Source organism: Ursus arctos, unplaced genomic scaffold (genome assembly GCF_023065955.2).
Source record: "Ursus arctos isolate Adak ecotype North America unplaced genomic scaffold, UrsArc2.0 scaffold_14, whole genome shotgun sequence".
Lineage (NCBI taxonomy): Eukaryota > Metazoa > Chordata > Mammalia > Carnivora > Ursidae > Ursus > Ursus arctos.
In genome coordinates, this window is record NW_026622808.1 from 6494117 (window position 1) to 6512565 (window position 18449).

General features: G+C 42.9%; 1 protein-coding gene across 1 annotated transcript in view; it reads right to left on the bottom strand.

Moving 5' to 3' along the window:
* Positions 1 to 1093: 1093 nt before the first annotated feature.
* DNAH9 (dynein axonemal heavy chain 9) overlaps positions 1094 to 18449 on the bottom strand; it is a 303991-nt gene continuing 286635 nt past the window's right edge. Inside the window, 2 exon segments of the mRNA XM_057311241.1 lie at positions 1094 to 1567; positions 7926 to 8315. Coding sequence (XP_057167224.1) covers positions 1340 to 1567; positions 7926 to 8315 — 618 coding nt within the window. The 3' untranslated portion in view covers positions 1094 to 1339.

Below are 18449 nucleotides of genomic sequence, written 5' to 3' on the forward strand. Positions count from 1 at the left end.
ACAAGGGGGGGGGTAGCAGGCAGAGGGAGAGGGAGAAACAGGCTCCCCGCTGAGCAGGGAGCCCTATGCGGGACTCGGTCCCAGGACCCCGGGATCATGACCTGAGCTGAAGGCAGACGCTTCACCGACTGAGACACCCAGGCGCCCCAGGATTTATGTTTTAGATCAGCAGCTCTGCAAGTATGTTCCCTGGACCGGCAGCATCGGGAGCTTGACTTACTGAATCATACATTCTGAAAGGTGGGGCCCAGCAGTCTTTGTTTTAACCAGCCCCCCAGAGGGACTCTGAGGCCGGTTCAAGTTTTTAGGGCCACTGTTCTAAGCCACGATTCATTAAGGATATGTAGGATTAAGGATTCCAGAAGGGATACTTCTGGAAGAAGGGCGGGTTGAGGCAGGTGAGCAAGAGGCCCTCCTGGACTCTTCTTAGCACAGAGGCCTCCCTATAAGAGCTCTTTAGAACTGTGGAACTCTTTGGGCTTCCAGTGACAATTTGTTCCACAGAGAAAAATGTAGAAAACTATTAGGTTAAAGAGCTTTAGGTGAAGGATTTCTCCATGGGTCCCTCTTAAATGGTCTGAAGGATGACATAGATACAAGCAAACAACTTGCCTCGTTTAAGTTGTGTTCTCAGCAAACCGTAGGTGTTTAACCGATGGAAGGCACGTGTGAGTTAATGAAGGATGAGTATCACATGTATACTTCCCTTATCCTGGAGAGTAGTGATCAGCAAAATGTGGCCCACCATCTGTTTTTGCAAATAGTTTTATCGGAGCCCAGCCACACCCACTTACGTAGGTGCTGTGGCTACTTTGGGGCCACAGCGTTGAGTCATTGCAACAGAGACAGATGCCCTGCAAAGCCTAAACTATTTACTGTCTGGCCCTTGACAGAAAAAGCCGGGCGACCCCTGATCCAGAGTACTGTTTCTCAGACCGTGATGTGCGATGTATCACCTGGGGAGCTGGGAGCTAGAGCACGGAGTGCGGTGCCGCGTACCAGCGTCAGGGCTCAAGTGTTTGTGGTTCGTTTCTCTCGGTCTCTTCAGGATCAAGTATGACTCTGCCGCTCTCGAAGCTGGGACCAGACACCGTTGAAGACTCAATCACTTTATTAGGAAAGGTGCAGTGCTATGAAATGCTGCTCCCCCAGTCCCTGGGTCTGGACTCCTCCAGCTCTGCCTTACTTTAGGCACTTCTCTCCAGGTTCCCTGCAGGAATTCTACAGAACTGTGAGTACGGACAATTCCTTATCTACGCGTCTCCCTCCGTCTCCCCTCACCCACTTGTCCTGGGCAGCCTCCAGCCCCGCCTTGTTTTCTCAGTGGTTCTGCAGGGAGCTAAGCCTGGAGAAGCAAAGCGACTCCAGCTAGAACCCACTTAGATGGCTTCTCCTTAGTCTTCAGGTTGAAGGTCCACACGTAGGTGGGTCCCCGCTGACAAGTCTTGTACACAGGACAAGGATAGACGCTGCGGCAGTCCTGCTTATCTGCAGGAATGGCCTTGATGAACATCACAGGCATGGGGGGTGTCAGATCCTTCAGCCTCGCCTCTGTAATGACCCCAGCCTGAGGACAAGAACAGGAAAAGAGGCGCCTTAGATCAGACTCAGAGCCCGGCCAGCCAGCCTTCCGTCCGCAGACCCAGTAGCTGAGAGACTGGGAAGGCTGGCTCCGCAGACCCAGTAGCTGAGAGACTGGGAAGGCTGGCTCCGCAGACCCAGTAGCTGAGAGACTGGGAAGGCTGGCTCCGCAGACCCAGTAGCTGAGAGACTGGGAAGGCTGGCTGCCTTTATGCCCGCTGCCTTTCAGGTTCGCTTAGCCGCCCACATTGGAATGCGTTTGAGATGCGGGAAACCTATTTCTACCATTTTCCAGCCTAAATCACTTTTTGAAGGAGAATTGTAGAAGTTATGTGTCATATACAAATTAATCCCTTTGAAACATGAGTCTATTTTTTCGTCCATTCGTATTATAAGCATATCAAATGCAACTGTTTGCCAAATGTCATGACGCTAGGTGCTAGGGATTGAAAGACGAGTAAGACACAGTTCCTGCCAGCAAATGCTTTAGATTTTGAGTTTGGTTATGTCCTGTTCAGTTTCATATGGGACCTCATCCACCCTCAAGAGCATTTTGACTTTTTGAGCAGAGCTATGTTCTATGTTCACTCATGTGATAGGGACCTAACTATTCTGTAGCTTTCCAGTTGGGGCCTCTGTGGTTTTCTGAGATGTCCCATTAGAGTGATCTGGGGCAGTTTTGTTTTTTTGTTTAATGAATGAATGAATTTATTTATTACTAGTCCTGAGAAATGTTCTGAAGAACGAAAGGGTTCCTTCATCAAATAAGCTTGGGAAATGGTGCTTACCATACCCTGGGCCTGAAGCTTTATAGTAAACACTAGCACACTGAAGACAAGAAATCCTAGCAGTAAAGAGAAGAGATGAATTTTATTTAGACTGGGGTTCCCCAAACTTATTTGATCACAGGACTCTTTTCTTTGCAACCTGTTTATTTCCCATGGGACTAGTGTTTTTTGGAACACACTTTGGGAAATGTTGATACAGAGTGATTCACAGGTTCCTTGCTTTTGTCTGGGTGACTCGGCCCCTTCTACGAGGGATAGAGCTTGGTTCATTTTCCATGAAATTTATTTAAAGGGGCGAATGTGCCTTTTCAGTTCTATCAGAAGCTGGTATGAGGCATGAAGAGTAACGAAACTAAGGTAAACAGTGGGGGAGCCTATTAATCCTGACAACTGAGTGTTTATGGCAGGGAGCGGGAGCAGGGGTAGAACCTTTCTTTTTTCCTCACATACCTTAAAACCAACCCTTTTAAAATGTACAATTCAGTGTTTCTTAATGTACAGTCATCACTTTGTAATTCCAAAACATTTTCATCACTTCCAAAAGAAACTCTAACCATTAGCAGTCACCATTAGTAGTGGGGTATTGATGTCTCCAGTTACTGTGGTTGAATTCTCTATTTGAATGGCTTATTTGTTTCCATATTTTAATTTTCACCCTATTGTGTCTTTGAATCTAAAGTATATCTCTCATAGACAACGTGTAGCTGTATCAAAAAAAAAAAAAAATCCATTCTGCCATTCTCTGCCTTCCAACTGTAGTGTTTAATCTATTACATTTCATGTAGTTACTAAGAAGGTAAGGTTTACATCTGCCACTTGACTGTTTTCTATCTCTTCCTTTTCCTCAGTTTCTCTTTTGATGCCTTCTTTTCTGTTCCGTAGATACATTTCAGTGTACCATTTTAGTTCCCTTGTTACTGAACTTTTACTGCCCTTGTCACTTAACTTTTACTGTTTTACAAAATTATTTTCTTAGTGGTTTCCCTAGGGATTACAGTTAACATCAATGTATAAAAATCTACTTCGGGCTAATAGCAACTTAATTTCAGTAGTATACAAAGACTTTATTCCTATGTAAGTTCTGTTCCTTTGCCTTCCTGTGCTTAAGATCGTGTGTTGTTTTCATTATACAAATTATATCTTTTATGCTTATGAGCACAGATTTATAGTTATTGCTTCTTGCAATTGTCCTTTAAATCAGATAGGAAAGAAATAAAGGTTACAAACAATTCATGTATACTTTCTTTTATATTTACATATACAATTACCTTTGCTGGTATTGTTTCTTCATGTGGACTTGAGTTACTATCTTGTAACTCATTTCATCCCGAAGGACTCCCTTAAGTATTTCTTGTAGGTCTGGCCTGCTAGTGGTAAATTCTCTCTCTCTTTTTAAGTAGGCTCCACACCCAGTGTGAAGCCCAACACAGGGCTTGAACTCGTGACCCTGAGATCAAGACCTGAGCTGAGATCAAGAGTCAGATGCTTAACAGATAGAGCCACCCAGGCACCCCTCTTTCTCTCTTTTTAACCTGGGAATGTCTTAATTTCTCCTTCATTTTTGAAGGATAGTTTTACTGGATATAGAATTATTGGCTGACAGTCTTTTTCTTTCAGCATTTTTTTTTTTTTAAAGATTTTATTTATTTATTCGACAGAGATAGAGACAGCCAGCGAGAGAGGGAACACAAGCAGGGGGAGTGGGAGAGGAAGAAGCAGGCTCCCAGCGGAGGAGCCTGATGTGGGGCTCGATCCCATAACGCTGGGATCACGCCCTGAGCTGAAGGCAGACGCTTAACCGCTGTGCCACCCAGGCGCCCCTTCTTTCAGCATTTTGACCTTTCATTCTACTGCCTTCTGGCCTTCATGGTTTCTTATGAGAAATCAGCCGTTCATTCCATTGAGGACCCCTTGTATGTGAACTGCTTTTCTCTTGCTGCTTTCAAGATTCTTATAACATGTCTAGGTATGGATTTCCTTTCCTTTTCCCTTTTTCTTTTCCTTTCTTTTTCCCTTTCCTTGAGCCCAACGTGGGGCTTGAACATACGACCCTGAGATCAAGTCCTGAGCTGATATCAAGAGTCAGATGCTTAACCAACTGAACCACCCAGGCACCTCAATGTATGGATTTCTAAGTTTATTCTTTTTGGATTTTGTTGAGATTCTTGGATGTGCAGATTAATGTTTTTATCAAATTCGGAAAGTGGGCATTATTGCTTCAAATATTCTTTCTGGTTCTTTCTCTCCCCTCCTGGGGCTCCCACTATGTGGATGTTTGTATGCTTGATGGTATTCCTCAGGTTTCTAAATTGTTCATTTGCTTTCATTCTTTTTATCTTTCTGCTTCTCAGATTGGATAATCTCAATTGATGTATTTCCAAGTTTGGTAATTCTTACCTGCTCAAATCTTCTGTTGAATTCCTCTACTGAATTTTCATTTAAGGTATTATACTTTTTAACTCCAGAGTTACTGCTTGGTTTTTCAAAATGTCATTGCTATCCCATTAGTAGTATTCTCTATTCAGTGAGACAGTGAGACTTGTTCACAAACTTTACTTTGGTTCCCCGAACATATTTAAAATGGCTGATTAAAAGGCTTTGTCTAGTATGTCCCACTTCTGAACTCCCTCAGGGACCATTTCTGTTGACTGCTTTTTTCCCTTTTTGTTTCTTTGCATGTCTCATAATTTTTATTGAAAACTTGAACATTTTAAATAATATAATGTGGCAACTCTGGTGATCAGATCTCCCTTGTAGGGTTTGTTGTTTATTTAGAGACTTTTCTGAACTGATTCTGTAAAGTCTGTCTTTGTCCCATACGACTACTGAAGGGTCCTGCTCAGCTTAGTGGTTAGCAAGTAACAGGACAGAGATTTTCTTAAACACCTGCATCCAATAAGTCTCAGTTTTTGCTCAGGGGCTCTGTGTATGAGTTGGACATGCCTTCAGTGCACAGCAGGGCAGTTTCAAACTCTGCCTTGGCCTTCCCTTCCTGCTTTCACAGAGCCTCAAGGTCAGCCAGAGGTGAGCTTACAGCCTTCTCAGGTCCTTCTTGAGCATGTGCACAGCCCTGCACATGGGTGTGGCCTTCTGGGTTTCCAGGGACACGTTGGAGGTCATCTCATTCTCCAGCTTCTCCTTTTAAGCTTTTTGGTTAGCCTTCTATTTGCACTGTTATCTACCACCTCAGGGAAGCTGCAAGGTTAAATGGTTGTCTTCTACTGTTTTCAGTATATGCCCTTGGTGAGCTCCAACCCAGGTCAGGTAGAGACAGACATAAATGGGGTCTTCCAGGAAACCAACAGATAGGGAAAATAATGACAGTTTTCTGGGAGTGGGGCTTTGAAAGTACTCCAGCTCTGTTTTGCCTCCTCCAGTGGTTGGGAGGCTGCTGTTTTCACTGTGACTGTGGCATGCTGGTTTTCAAGGCCACCACAGAGTTGGTGGGGATGGGATAGGAACAGAGCAAGTTAAAAGGCTGCAAAGCTTGCTGTTCTTACTGAGAGTTGGACATTTTTCTTCAATAAACACTCTTTGGGGGCACCTGGGCGGCTCAGCCAGTTAAGTGTCTGCCTTTGGCTCAGGTCGTGATCTCAGGGTCCTGGGATCGAGTCCTACGTTGGGCTCCCTGCTCATTGGAGAGTCTGCTTCTCCCTCTGCCACTACCCCTCCTCCCTGCTTGTGCTCTCTCTCTCTTTCTCTCTGTCTCAAATAAATAAAATCTTTAAAAAAATACTCTTTGGATTGCTGAAAGCCTTTGGTTGGTTGATTTCTTTCTTCTTTCTTTCTTTCTTTCTTTCTTTCTTTCTTTCTTGATTTTCTTTCTTGATTTTCTTTCTTTCTTTCTCTTTCCTTTCTTGATTTTATTTCTTTCTTGTCCAGTGTTACGATTTTATGGAGGATAGGATTTCTGGACATTCTTACTCTTAATTTTGCTGACATCCTTCTGGGGGCAGAAACTGAGAACCAGGGTTCTTGGTGGGTGGGTATTGCTTTTTGGGAAGTTATTATTATGAAGAAACAAGGTAATAAAATATTGGAGGTAGATGATTGGAGTCCGTGTCCTTTCCCCCTCCCTCACAGTGCCAGTGCTCTTCTGAACTTCTTCCCTAGTTGTTCAATTTGGTGTTTTCTGGTATTCTAGCTCTGGCCACCCTGGGCCACCCTATACCTACAATCCCTGTGTGATCCCCACTGACGGAATCTTGGACAAATGTTCAGATGGGGGGCGGGGAATCAGCTTCCTACTCAAGGTTCAGGCTGTATAAACACTGTATAAACACTGAGGAATTTACTGTCCTCTCTGTTCACAGGCCCTCAGTTGGTTTCATAGGGCTGCTGTAACAAGTTACTACACATTTGGTGGCTTAAAACAACAGAAATGTCTTCTTTCACAGTGCTGAAGGCCAGAGTCTTAAGTCAAGGTGTAGGTGGGGTCTGTTCCTTCTGGAGGCTCTGAGGCAGAAACTATCCCATGCCTGTCTCCTAGCTTCTGGTGGCTTCTGGCAGTCCTTGGCATTCCTTGGCTTGTAGACGTATCTCTCCAATCTCTGCCTCTGTCCTCACGGGACATCTGCTTCTCTGCTTCCAACATGGCCTTCCAACAAGGATTTAGGGCCTGCTCCACTCCAGTATAACCTCATCTTAACTACTCATCTCTGCAAAGACCCTATTTCTAGATAGGGGCACATTCTGAGGTTCTGGTAGAATTTTGGTAGACACTATTTAATCCGGTACAGTTCTCTATGTGTGTTTACATGACCTACGATACTGTAGCTCTTCTAACAGTTTTTCCCCATTAACTTTGTACTGACTGCTGGAAACAGTTAAGTGTCACTTACCAAGCAGGGGATTTGACTAAGCACTTCTTCTGGGTCATGTGTATAACAAACGTAACCTGTTCTCCAGTTACCCGTCCTTGCTCATGTCATTTATCCCAGCCAATCTTACGGTGACTCAAATTTTTATTAGGCTTCAGTGTGGGATCCTTTCAGAATGTCCTGTGAAATAGTATCTACTGGGCTCCCCTTGCAAATGGGGGCAATGGAAAAGGCAGAAGGGACGCCTGCCCTCCTGGAGCTCATGAACGAGGAACGTGGCGGGGTGGGGGTGGGGGGCTCAGCCAGTAGCAGGGATGGCCGACTCCAGCACTTTTGGAGCAGTCTCTTTGTGCCAGGCCCTCTTCCAAATGGCCTCCATAGTAACTAATTTAATCTTGGCAGCAACTCCGTTTTCCCATTTAACACTTGGGCAAACAGATTTGGAGAGAGAGAACCACGTCCCAAGGTCGCAGCGGCAGTAGGTGGCGGTGCTGGGATTCAGATCCAGCTGCTTGGGTCCGGCGCCCTTGCTTCTCATCGTGTACTCTACCCGCTCGGCATAGTGTGCGCTCTTCGCACCATCCCTGGCTGCGGGAAAGTGGCTTGATAGCCTCAAGGGAAGGGTACCTAGGTCAGAAGATCCCGGGGCGTCCGTTTTCATGACCACACTCTGTGGAGGCAGTAGGTCATTTAATCAGCCCACAGAGGATGCCCCGAGGCTCCCCCCGAGATTTACCTGTGCATCCCAGCGGGCGCCTTCCATGAAGAGGCCATGGACGTAGGCCCCTTCCCGGGGGGGGCTCCTGAAGTCCTCCCTGTTCTTCTTTGTCACGTCACACTGCAGGGCCATCTGGTCCAGTGGCCACTCGTTCTTGCGGGCCGTGGTCTGCATGATGGCGGTCAGGAAGGACTGGGGGTTGAAGAAGCCTGTCAGCCACACCGTGGGGGGCATTGCCAAGTCTCCTAGCCAGGCCTCCAACTCTTTGATTCGGTTGAGGAGGTCCAAAAACCAGGCTCCCAGGCCTGCCGTGGAAGGGTAGGCTCGCCTGGCCCAGGGCTCCGGCACCGTGTCCAGGTACAGGGCATTCTGTAAGGTCTCCATGTCGCTGGTCATGGTCAGCTCGCCCTGTAGACAAAGAGCAAGAGGGCAGAGAGTGAGGGGGCAGCAGGTCCCTGGAAACAACCCGCCTTAGGGACCTCTGGCTCCTGGCATACAGCCAGCCGGACAGGAGGTGGTGACTGTCCTTGATGTACAGACTTTAAAACTCTCCCTGCTGCATGCTATGAAAGTCTACACCCATCCACTGACAGTAGTTAACGTCCACTGTGGACCTCAGACCCCCTGTGGGTTCCCTGCTCCTTCTACCTACCCTAAAGCTCAGGTTCTCCTCCAGCTTCTATGCAGAAGCCCAAGAGGCCCAGGTCTGGAAGATCTGTGTGGCCCCAAGTCAACTATTTCCTCCAGAATCTAGCTGTTAGATATGCAGTCCACTTGAAGGAACCCTCATCCAACCACCACATGAAATTCATAAAGAAAGGTTCCATTGAAAACCACTGTTACATGTGATTTTGTGACTTGGGTTACAACAAGGGTCTCCAGCAATTTCTTGAAGAAATCTAGTGCAGTGGTTTCTGCAGCGGGGTTAGAGTACGCGGCGGGGCGCGTGTTACGGACCGGATGTTTGTATCCCTCCTTCACCCACCCGGATTTCTATGTTGAAATCCTAACCCCCAGTGTTATGGTATAGGAAGTGGTTCGGACGTGAGGTGGGACCGTCGTGAATGGGATTAGTGCTCTTCAGTGCCCCTTCTGTCTTGTGAGGACAGGGTAGGAAGATGACTGGCTGTGAACCGGGAAGTGGGCCCTCACCAGACACCAGATCTGCCGGTGGCTCTGGAACTGTGAGAAGTACATTTCTATTGTTAATAAGCCACCCAGTCTGGTGTTCAATTATAGCGGCTTGTGTGGACGGAGGCCGCTTGGCTCGCCCCAAGTGCAGACTGCTCAGATGTCAGAAAGGCCTCTGTGGGGCCTGGAGTCACCCTGCCTGGGGGATGGGACATGGGACCATGCAATTCTAGGCCCAACTCTTCCTCCTAACTCTTGGAACTGTTAAAAAAAAAAAAAAAAAAAAAGTCAAACGCACCTTCCTTAAAGAGCAACTTATTTTGGGTCCTAAGTGACAGCTAGAAACTAACCCTCTGAGCCCTGGTTTACAGGAAATGGATGAATAACTTCTCTGTGAACTTCACAGGGAGACTGTAGCTATTGCATCTATACTTTCTATAGCATGGAGTCGACTGGCTGGGCTATTTTCAGATATAAATACATTGATATTGTAAAGCAAAGGCAAACATCCTGTTAGAGCAGTGCCACGCCAGCCAGCCCGAATGAGTACGGCCTGAATTACGGAGGTTTTCCCCTCAAGTAAATGGACTCTGTTACAGCGGCAGAAAACAGATTTCCTTCTTTGTGTCCGCTCAGCTGCGTGGAGGTGGCTGACCAGAGCAGAGCGTGCGGAAGGGTTCCGAGGCCACCTCAGGGTGTCCTGTGTGGTGGATTTCCCCAAGGGTCTTCTGCTATGGGCAGTATTATCGGGTTGAAACAGAACAAAATGTTCTCTTTACTGGACTGTCTACTTCAGAGGGCCCTTCTGAAGAGATGCTGTAAACTACTACTCAAGCTTGTGAGACCGTGTCTTCGTCATGCCTGCAGTTGTGTGATAATTCATTATTTTCTTAATATTTATTTATTTGAGTGCTCATGCATGTGAGCAGGGGTGGGGGGTGGAGAGGGAGAGGGAGAGTCTCAAGCAGGCTTCATGTTGAATGCAGAGCCTGACATGGGGCTCAGTCCCACGACCCTGAGATCATGACCTGAGCCGAAACCAAGAGTCTGACACTTAACTGACGGAGCCACCCAGGCGCCCTGATAATTCATTCTTATATGCAGTTTATAACTTAGGTATTAATAAAGTTTCCCTAAAAATAGCTGATTATTTAATAACATTAAGTATCAAAATTAAATTTAGTGCAAAGGGAAAAAATAAATGATCAAACCCTCTCTTTTGTAAGAGCCCATCTGTGTAACTTTTTCTTGTCTTATTATATGATCCAGGACATTCTTTACAATGATGAATGAGAGTGGCAAGGGTGGAGTATCCTTGCTTGTTTCCAAACTTAAGAGGGAAAAATTGTCTTTCACCATTAAATGTGGTCAGTGTTAATAAGATGTACTTTATTCAGCTGAAGAAAATTGCTGTTCTTCTTTTTCTGATATTTTAAATCAAGATTTGGTGTTGAATTTTGTAAAATGCTTTTTTTTCGTTTATGAAGATGATCATACAGTCTTATGTAGTACATTCATACAGTGAATTCCACTGATTGATTTTTTTAAAAAATTTTATTTATTTGAGAGAGAGAGACAGGGACAGAGATAGAGCGCAAGCAGGGAGGAGAGGGAGAAGCAGGCTCCCCGCTGAGCAGGGAGCCCGATGTGGGGCTCGATCCCAGGGCCCTGGGATCATGACCTGAGCCAAAGGCAGACGCTTCACCAGCTGAGCCACCCAGGTGCCCCACTGATTGATTTTTGAATGTTAAAACCAACCTTGCAGTCCTGGCATGAACCCCATGTGACTATCATGGATGATCCTTTTTTTTGTAGGTTTTCATTTACCAACATCTTGCTAAGGATTTTTGTATCTGGGTTTATGAGGAATATTTGTCCCTCATTTTCTTTTCTCCTAATATCTTTGCTTTTGGTATCAAGTTAATTCTGGCCTTATAAAATTTATTGGCAAGTATTGCCACTGCTTTCTATTTAAAGTAAGCTATTTGAGATAATTATAGACACATGCAGTTGTAAGAAATAATACAGAGAGGTCTTTTGTACCTTTTGCCGAGGTGTCCGCAGTGGTAACATTTTGCAGAATGGCAGTGCAATACCACAAACAGAATGCAGACGTTGGTAGTCAAAATATAAACATTTCCATCACCACGGTATCCCTCATGTTGCCCCCTTCTGGGCACAGTGACTTTCCTCCTGGCCTCACCCTTTCCATAACCCCTAGTAATGACTGATTAGTTCTCCACGTCTATGAACATGGCATTTCAGTATTATATAAATGGAATAATTTATAAAACCTTTAACCTTCTGGGATTGGCTTTTCACTCAGCATAATTCTCTGGACATTCACCCAGGCTTTTCATTGTACCAAATAGTCGAGTCTTTTTCATTGCTAAGTAGTATTCCACGATATGTGTGGTAGGCGGAGTAATGACCCCTCCAAATATGTTCACGTCCTGATCCCTAGAACCTGTGAAGATGTGACCTCATGTGGCAGAAGGGATTTTGCAGATGTGATTAAGTTAGGAGTTTAAAATGGGGGTGGGAGGGTTTAAATGGGGTTGGAGGCAGGCAGGAGGGTCGAGTCAGAGATAGATTGAAAGATGCCACGCTGCTGGCTTTAAAGATAGAGAAAGGATCCACGGGTCAAGGAAGGGAGAAGCTGGGAAGGGCACGTGAATGGATTCTTCCCTAGGGCCTGCAAAATAAATACAGCTCTGCCCAAATATTGACTTTAAGTGAGACCTATTTCAGACTTCTGAGCTCTGAAACTGTAAGATAAATTCTTGAAAGCCACTAAGTTTGGGGTAACTTACTACAGAAGCAAGAGGATACTAATACAGGATAGATGGACCACAGTTTGTTTGCCCGTTTACCCACTGAAGGACATCTGGGTGGTTTCCCGGCTTTGGCTATTACCAGTAAAGCTGCTATAAACATTTATGTATAGATTTTCATGTGCAATTCAGTTTCCATTTCTCTGGGATAAATACCCAGAAATGTAATTGCTAGGTTGTGTGGTCGTTACATGTTTAATTTTTAAAGAACTGCCAAACTGTTTTCCAGAGTGGCTGTGCCATTTTACATTCTCACCAGCAGTGTGTAAATGATCCATTTCATTCACATCCTTGCCAGCATTGAGAGTGTCATTCTTATTTTTTTAAAATTCCAGTATAATCAACATAGAGTGTTATGTTAGTTTCAGGTGTATAATGTAGTGATTAAATTCTGTACATTACTCAGTGCTCATCATGATGGGGTACTCTTAATCCCCATCACCTATTTCACCCATCCCCCCCACTCTCCTCTCTGGTCACCATCAGTGTGTTCTCTATAGTTGACGGTCTCTTTCTTGGTTTGTCTCTTTTTTCCCTTTGCTCGTTTGTTTTGTTTCTTAAATTCCACATATGAGTGAAATCATATGGTATTTATCTTTCTCTGACTTGTTTTGCTTAGCATAATACTTTCTAGATCTATCCATGTTGTTGCAAATGGCAAGAGTTCATTCTTTTTGATGGCTGAGTAATATTCCACTGTGTCTCTGTGTGTGTATATATAATTATCTTTATATAATCACATATTCTTTATCCATTCATCTTGGATGGACCCTTGGGCTGCTTCCATCTCTTGGCTATTGTAAATACTGCTGCAGCAAACACAGGGTGCATATATCTTTTCGAATTACTGTTTTTATATTATTGGGTAAATACCCAGTAGTGAAATTACTGGATCATGGGGTGATTCTATTTTTAACTTTTTGAGGACCCTCCTATACTGTTTTCCACAGCAGCCACACCAGTTTGCATTCCCACCAACAGTGCAAGGGGGTTCCCCTTTCTCCACATCCTCACCAACACTTGTTTCTTGTCTTGTTGATTTTAGCCATGCTTAAAATGTGTGAGGTGATTTCTCATTGTGGTTTTAATTTGTGTTTCCCTGATGATGAGAGATGTTGGATTACTTCTTTTTTGGTGTTGAATTGTATCAGTTCTTTATATTTTTGGATACTAACCCTTTATCGGGCATGTCATTTGTAAATACCTTCTCCCATTCTGGAGTTGTCATTATTTTTTATTTTAGCCATTCTTTTTTTTTTTTTTTTTTTAAAGATTTTTTATTTATTTGACAGAGATAGAGACAGCCAGCGAGAGAGGGAACACAAGCAGGGGGAGTGGGAGAGGAAGAAGCAGGCTCACAGCAGAAGAGCCTGATGTGGGGCTCGATCCCAGAACGCCGGGATCACGCCCTGAGCCGAAGGCAGACGCTTAACCGCTGTGCCACCCAGGTGCCCCTATTTTAGCCATTCTGATGGGTATGTAGTGATATCTTATGATTTTAATTTGCATTTTCATAATGGCTAATGATTGCCTTTTCATATATTTATTTCTCACCTGTATACTCTTCGGTGAAATGTCTTAATATCTTTTGCTTATTTTCTAACTTTTTTTTTTTTACCATCGAGTTTCAAAAGTTATATATTCTTGATGTTAGTACTTTTTCAGATATGGGGATGCAAATACTTTACCCAGTCTATGGCTTGCCTTTTCATTTTCTTATAAGGGTCTTTTTTAGAGCAAAGATTTTTAACTTTGATGAAGTTCAGTTTATTTTTCATTTTATGGCTTATGTTTTTGGTGTCATGTCTAAGAACTATTTTCCTGCCCCCTGAGCTTGAAGATTTCTGTTTTTTTTTTCCTTAGGAGTTTTATAGTTTTAAGTTTTACACGTGAGTCCTTGATCCATTTTGAGTTAATTTTTTACAAGGTGTGAAACTTAACTTGAGGTAGTATTTTTGCCTATAATGTCAAATTACTCCAGCACTGTTTGTTGAAAGGCTGTCTTCCCCCACTGACTTGCTTTTGCACCTTTGTCAAAAATCAGTTGGGATATTTGGGAAAGCCTATTTCCAGTTTCTTTATTCTGTTTTGTGTGTCTGTCCCTCTGCCAATACCACACAGTCTTGATTACAATAACTATATGATAAGTTCTGAAATCAGGGAAATTGCTTCCTCCGACTATGTTCTTTTTTTCAAAATTGTCTTCACTATTTTAGTTCCTTTGCTTTTCCACATAAATTTTAGAATGATCTTCCCTGTATCTACAAAAGATTCTTGCTGGTATTTTGATAGGAATTGCATTAAACCTGTATATCAATTTGAGTAAAACTGACATTGTTACTATGTAATCTTCTAATCCATGAACACAGTATGTCCCTCCATTTATTTATATATTCTTTTTCTCTTATCACTGTTTTATAGTTTTCAGCACACAAGTCTTGTACGTGTTTTGTTAGATTTGCATGTACGTATTTTTTTTTTTTTAATCTAGATAAATGTATCTATGGCTGATGTCTTTTGTTCTCTTCTAGGATTTTTATGGTTTCAGGACTCACATTCAGGTCTTTAATCCATTTTGAGTTAATTTTTGTATGGTATTAGAATGTGGTCTATTTTCATTTTTGCGCATGTGTCTGTCCAGTCTTCCCAGCACTATTTATTGAAGAGACTGTCTTTTCTCCATTGTATATTCTTGCCTTCTTAGTCATAGATTAATTGACCATATAATTATGGGTTTATTTTGGGCTCTCTGCTCTGTTCCATTAATCTATGTATCTTTTTTTGTTCTAGTACCATACTGTTTTCATTACTATAGTTTTGTAGTATACCTTGAAATCTGGGATGCTAATGCCTCCAGTTTTGTTCTTTCTCAGGATTACTTTGATTATTTGGGGTCTTTTGTGGTTCTGTATAAATTTTAGGATAATTCGTTCTACTTCTGTGAAGAATGCTGTTGGTAATTTGATATGCATTGCATTGAATCTGTAGATTGTTTTGGGTTTTATGGACATTTTAACAATATTGGTTCTCCCAGTCCATGGGCATGGGATATCTTTCCATTTGTTTGTATCATCTTCAGTTTCTTTCCTCAGTGTCCTACACTTTTCAGAATACAGGTCTTTTACCTCCTTGCTAAGTTTATTCCTAGGTATTTCTTTTTGGTGCAATTGTAAATAGAATTGTTTTCTTCACTTAATCCTAGCCAAACGGCCAAAAGCAATTAGAATTGTTTTCTTAATTTCTCTTTCTGCTCCTTCATTATTAGTGTATAGAAACAGTACGAATTTCTTTGTCTTTTGTAGCCTGCAACTTTACTGAATTCGCTTTTTGCTTCTAATAGTTTTTTGGTGGAGTCCTTAGGGCTTTCTATGTATAATATTATGTTATCTGCAAACAGTGACGGTTTAACTTCTTCCTTGCCAATCTGGATGCTTTTATTTCTTTTTCTTGTCTCATTGCTGTGTTTAGGCCTTACAGCATTATGTTGAATAAGAGTGGTGACAGTGAGCCTCCTGTCTTGTTCTGATCTTAGAGGAAAAGCTTTTCAGTTTTCACCATTGAGTATGATGTTAGTTGTGGGTTTTTAATCTCTGGTCTTTATTATGTTGAAGTATGTTCCTTCTAAACCCACTTGTTGAGCGTTTTTATCACAGACAGATGTTGAATTTTGTCCAATTCTTTTCTGCATTTATTTAAATGATCATGTTTTTAATCCTTTCTCTCGTTAATATGGTGTGTCACATTGATTGTTTTGTGAGTACTGAACCACCCTTGCATCCCTGGAATAAGTCTCACTTGATCGTGGTGAATGATTTATATAATGTATTGTTGGATTAGATTTGCTAATATTTTGCTCAGGATTTTTGAATCTGTGTTCATCAGACATATTGACCTGTAGTTTTGTTTTATTGTAGTATCTCTGGTTTTGGTATGAGGGTAAATGTCATACTAGCTTTATAAACGATTGATCTACTGCCTTTGTTTGCTTTGGCTCATGAAATTTAAAAAATAATTTTATTTCTTTTTTTTTTTTTTAAAGATTTATTTATTTATTTATTTGACAGAGATAGAGACAGCCAGCGAGAGAGGGAACACAAGCAGGGGGAGTGGGAGAGGAAGAAGCAGGCTCATAGCTGAGGAGCCTGATGTGGGGCTCGATCCCGTAACACCAGGATCACACCCTGAGCCGAAGGCAGACGCTTAACTGCTGTGCCACCCAGGCGCCCCCAAAAATAATTTTATTTCTAATTATGGCCTTTTCTGCTTCAAAAGTCTGTTTACCATTTCTTGTATGGCTGGTTTAGTGGTGATGAACTCTAACTTTTTTTGAGAAACTATCTGTTTAAATTCTGAATGATAACCTTATCAGGTAGAGTATCCTTGGTTGTAGGTTTTTTCCTTTCAGCACTTTGAATATATCATGCCAGTCTCTTCTGGCTTGTAAAATTTCTTTTTTCTTTCTTTTCTTCCCTTTCCCTTTCCTTTCTTCTTCCTTTCTTCCTTTCTCCCTCCCTCCCTTCCTTCCTTCCTCCCTTCCTTCCTTCCTTCCTTCCTTCCTTCGTGTGGGGTGGGGGGCAGAAGGAGAGGGAGAGAATCTTAAGCAGACTCCATTCTCAGTGTAGAGCCCAATGTGGGGCTTGATCCCACGACCCTGAGATCACGACCTGAGCCAAAATCAAGAGTCGGACACTTAACTGACTGAGCCACCCAGGTGTCCCCTGGTTTGTTTCTACTGAAAACTCAGCTGATAGCCTCATGGGGTTTCCCTTGTATATAACTAGTTGCTTCTCTCTCTCTCTCTCTCTCTCTCTTTTTTTTTTTTTTTAAGATTTTATCTGAGAGAGAGACAGCCAGCGAGAGAGGGAACACAAGCAGGGGGAGTGGGAGAGGAAGAAACAGGCTCCCAGCGGAGGAGCCTGATGTGGGGCTTGATCCCAGAACGCTGGGATCATGCCCTGAGCTGAAGGCAAACACTTAAACGACTGAGCCACCCAGGCTCCCCTAGTTGCTTCTCTCTTGACACTTTTAAGATGCTCCCTTTATTTTTAATCCTTGACATTATTATATGTCTTGGTGTGGACCATTCTTGAGTTCATCTTGTTTGGAACTTTTTGTGGTTCCGGACCTGGAAGTCTGTTTTATTCCCCAGGTTAGGGGAGTTTTCAGCTGTTAATTTCTTCAAATAGATTTTCTGCCCTCTCTCTCTCTTCTTCTTCTGGCAGACGAATCTGCTCCTGGTCCCTCAGTACAATCCCTCCCCACTGTATGTAGGCCCTCTACCTTTGTTCAGAAGCTGTTTGGTCAGCCCTCACCTCCTCTTCAGGAGGAATTGTTCTATATATAGGTGTAGATCTGGTGTGACTGTGGAGGAGTTGAGTTCAGGGTCTACTTACATCACCATCTCAGACCCTCCCCTTCCCCCATCTTTTAGGGTTGGTTTGTTGGTGACAAGTTCCATTATGATTTTCCTTCATCTGAAAATGTCTTGATTTCCCCTTCATTCCTAAAATACTTTCTCTGCATGTAAGATCATACTCTGTGTGATACCCCACCAGAGGGAGATAGCATAAGGAACTCTGCATATGGATTTCTCCTGACTCTGCCATGCCTTTTTCTTCTGTGATCCAGCTGTGTATATATTCTTACTGTCCCATGATAACAATCTCAGTCATATGTATAACTATGTGCTGAAATCCAGTCTTCAATTGTGGGAGCGATCTGGAGACAGGATCCCCGACACAACAGCATAGTGTTACATCTTGTTTATCTGTTCTGACAGTTCTAATCAGTAATTTGGATGGTTGGACCATTTATATTTAATGTAATTATCAATATGACAGAGTTTAAATCTACCATTTTCTTCTTATTTTAGTGGTTGTGCTAGGGCAGAGGTTGGCAAATTTCCTGCTAAGTGTCACACAGCAAATACTGTGGGCTTTGCAAGCCACACAATCTCTTTTGCAGCTACTCATCTCATCAGTTATAACCCCAAATCAGCCATACACAACATGTAAATGGTTGGCCATATTCCGGTAGATGCTTCCTCACAGAAACAGGCTGTGGGCTGGATTTGGCCTGCGTGCCAATAGTTTTAGCTGACCCCTCTGCTAGGATTTACAGTCTATGTCTTTAAGTTATCACAGTCCACCTTCAAATAATACTTATGCCACATCACGTACAGCGTAACAGTTGTTTTCTCCCGTCTCATTTTTTATGCTGTTGTTGACATACATTTTGGTCCTATATGTTATAAAGCCCAGAGTAATTACTACTTTTCTTTTAAAAAGTTAATTATTTTTTAGTTTTTATGTGATACAGATGTCTTTACTACAACTCACGTATTTACCATCTAGGGAGATAGTCATTACTTTGTGTAGATCCAGATTTCTTTATGGTATCATTTTCCTTCTGTCTGAAGAATTTCTTTTAACATTCTTACATTTTAAGCCTGCTGGATATGAATTCTCTCAGTTGTCTGAGAACATGCTTATAGGCATACCTCAGAGATACTGTGGGTTTGGTTCTGGATCACTGCAAGAAATTGTATGCTGCCATAAAGCGAGTCAGATGAATGTTC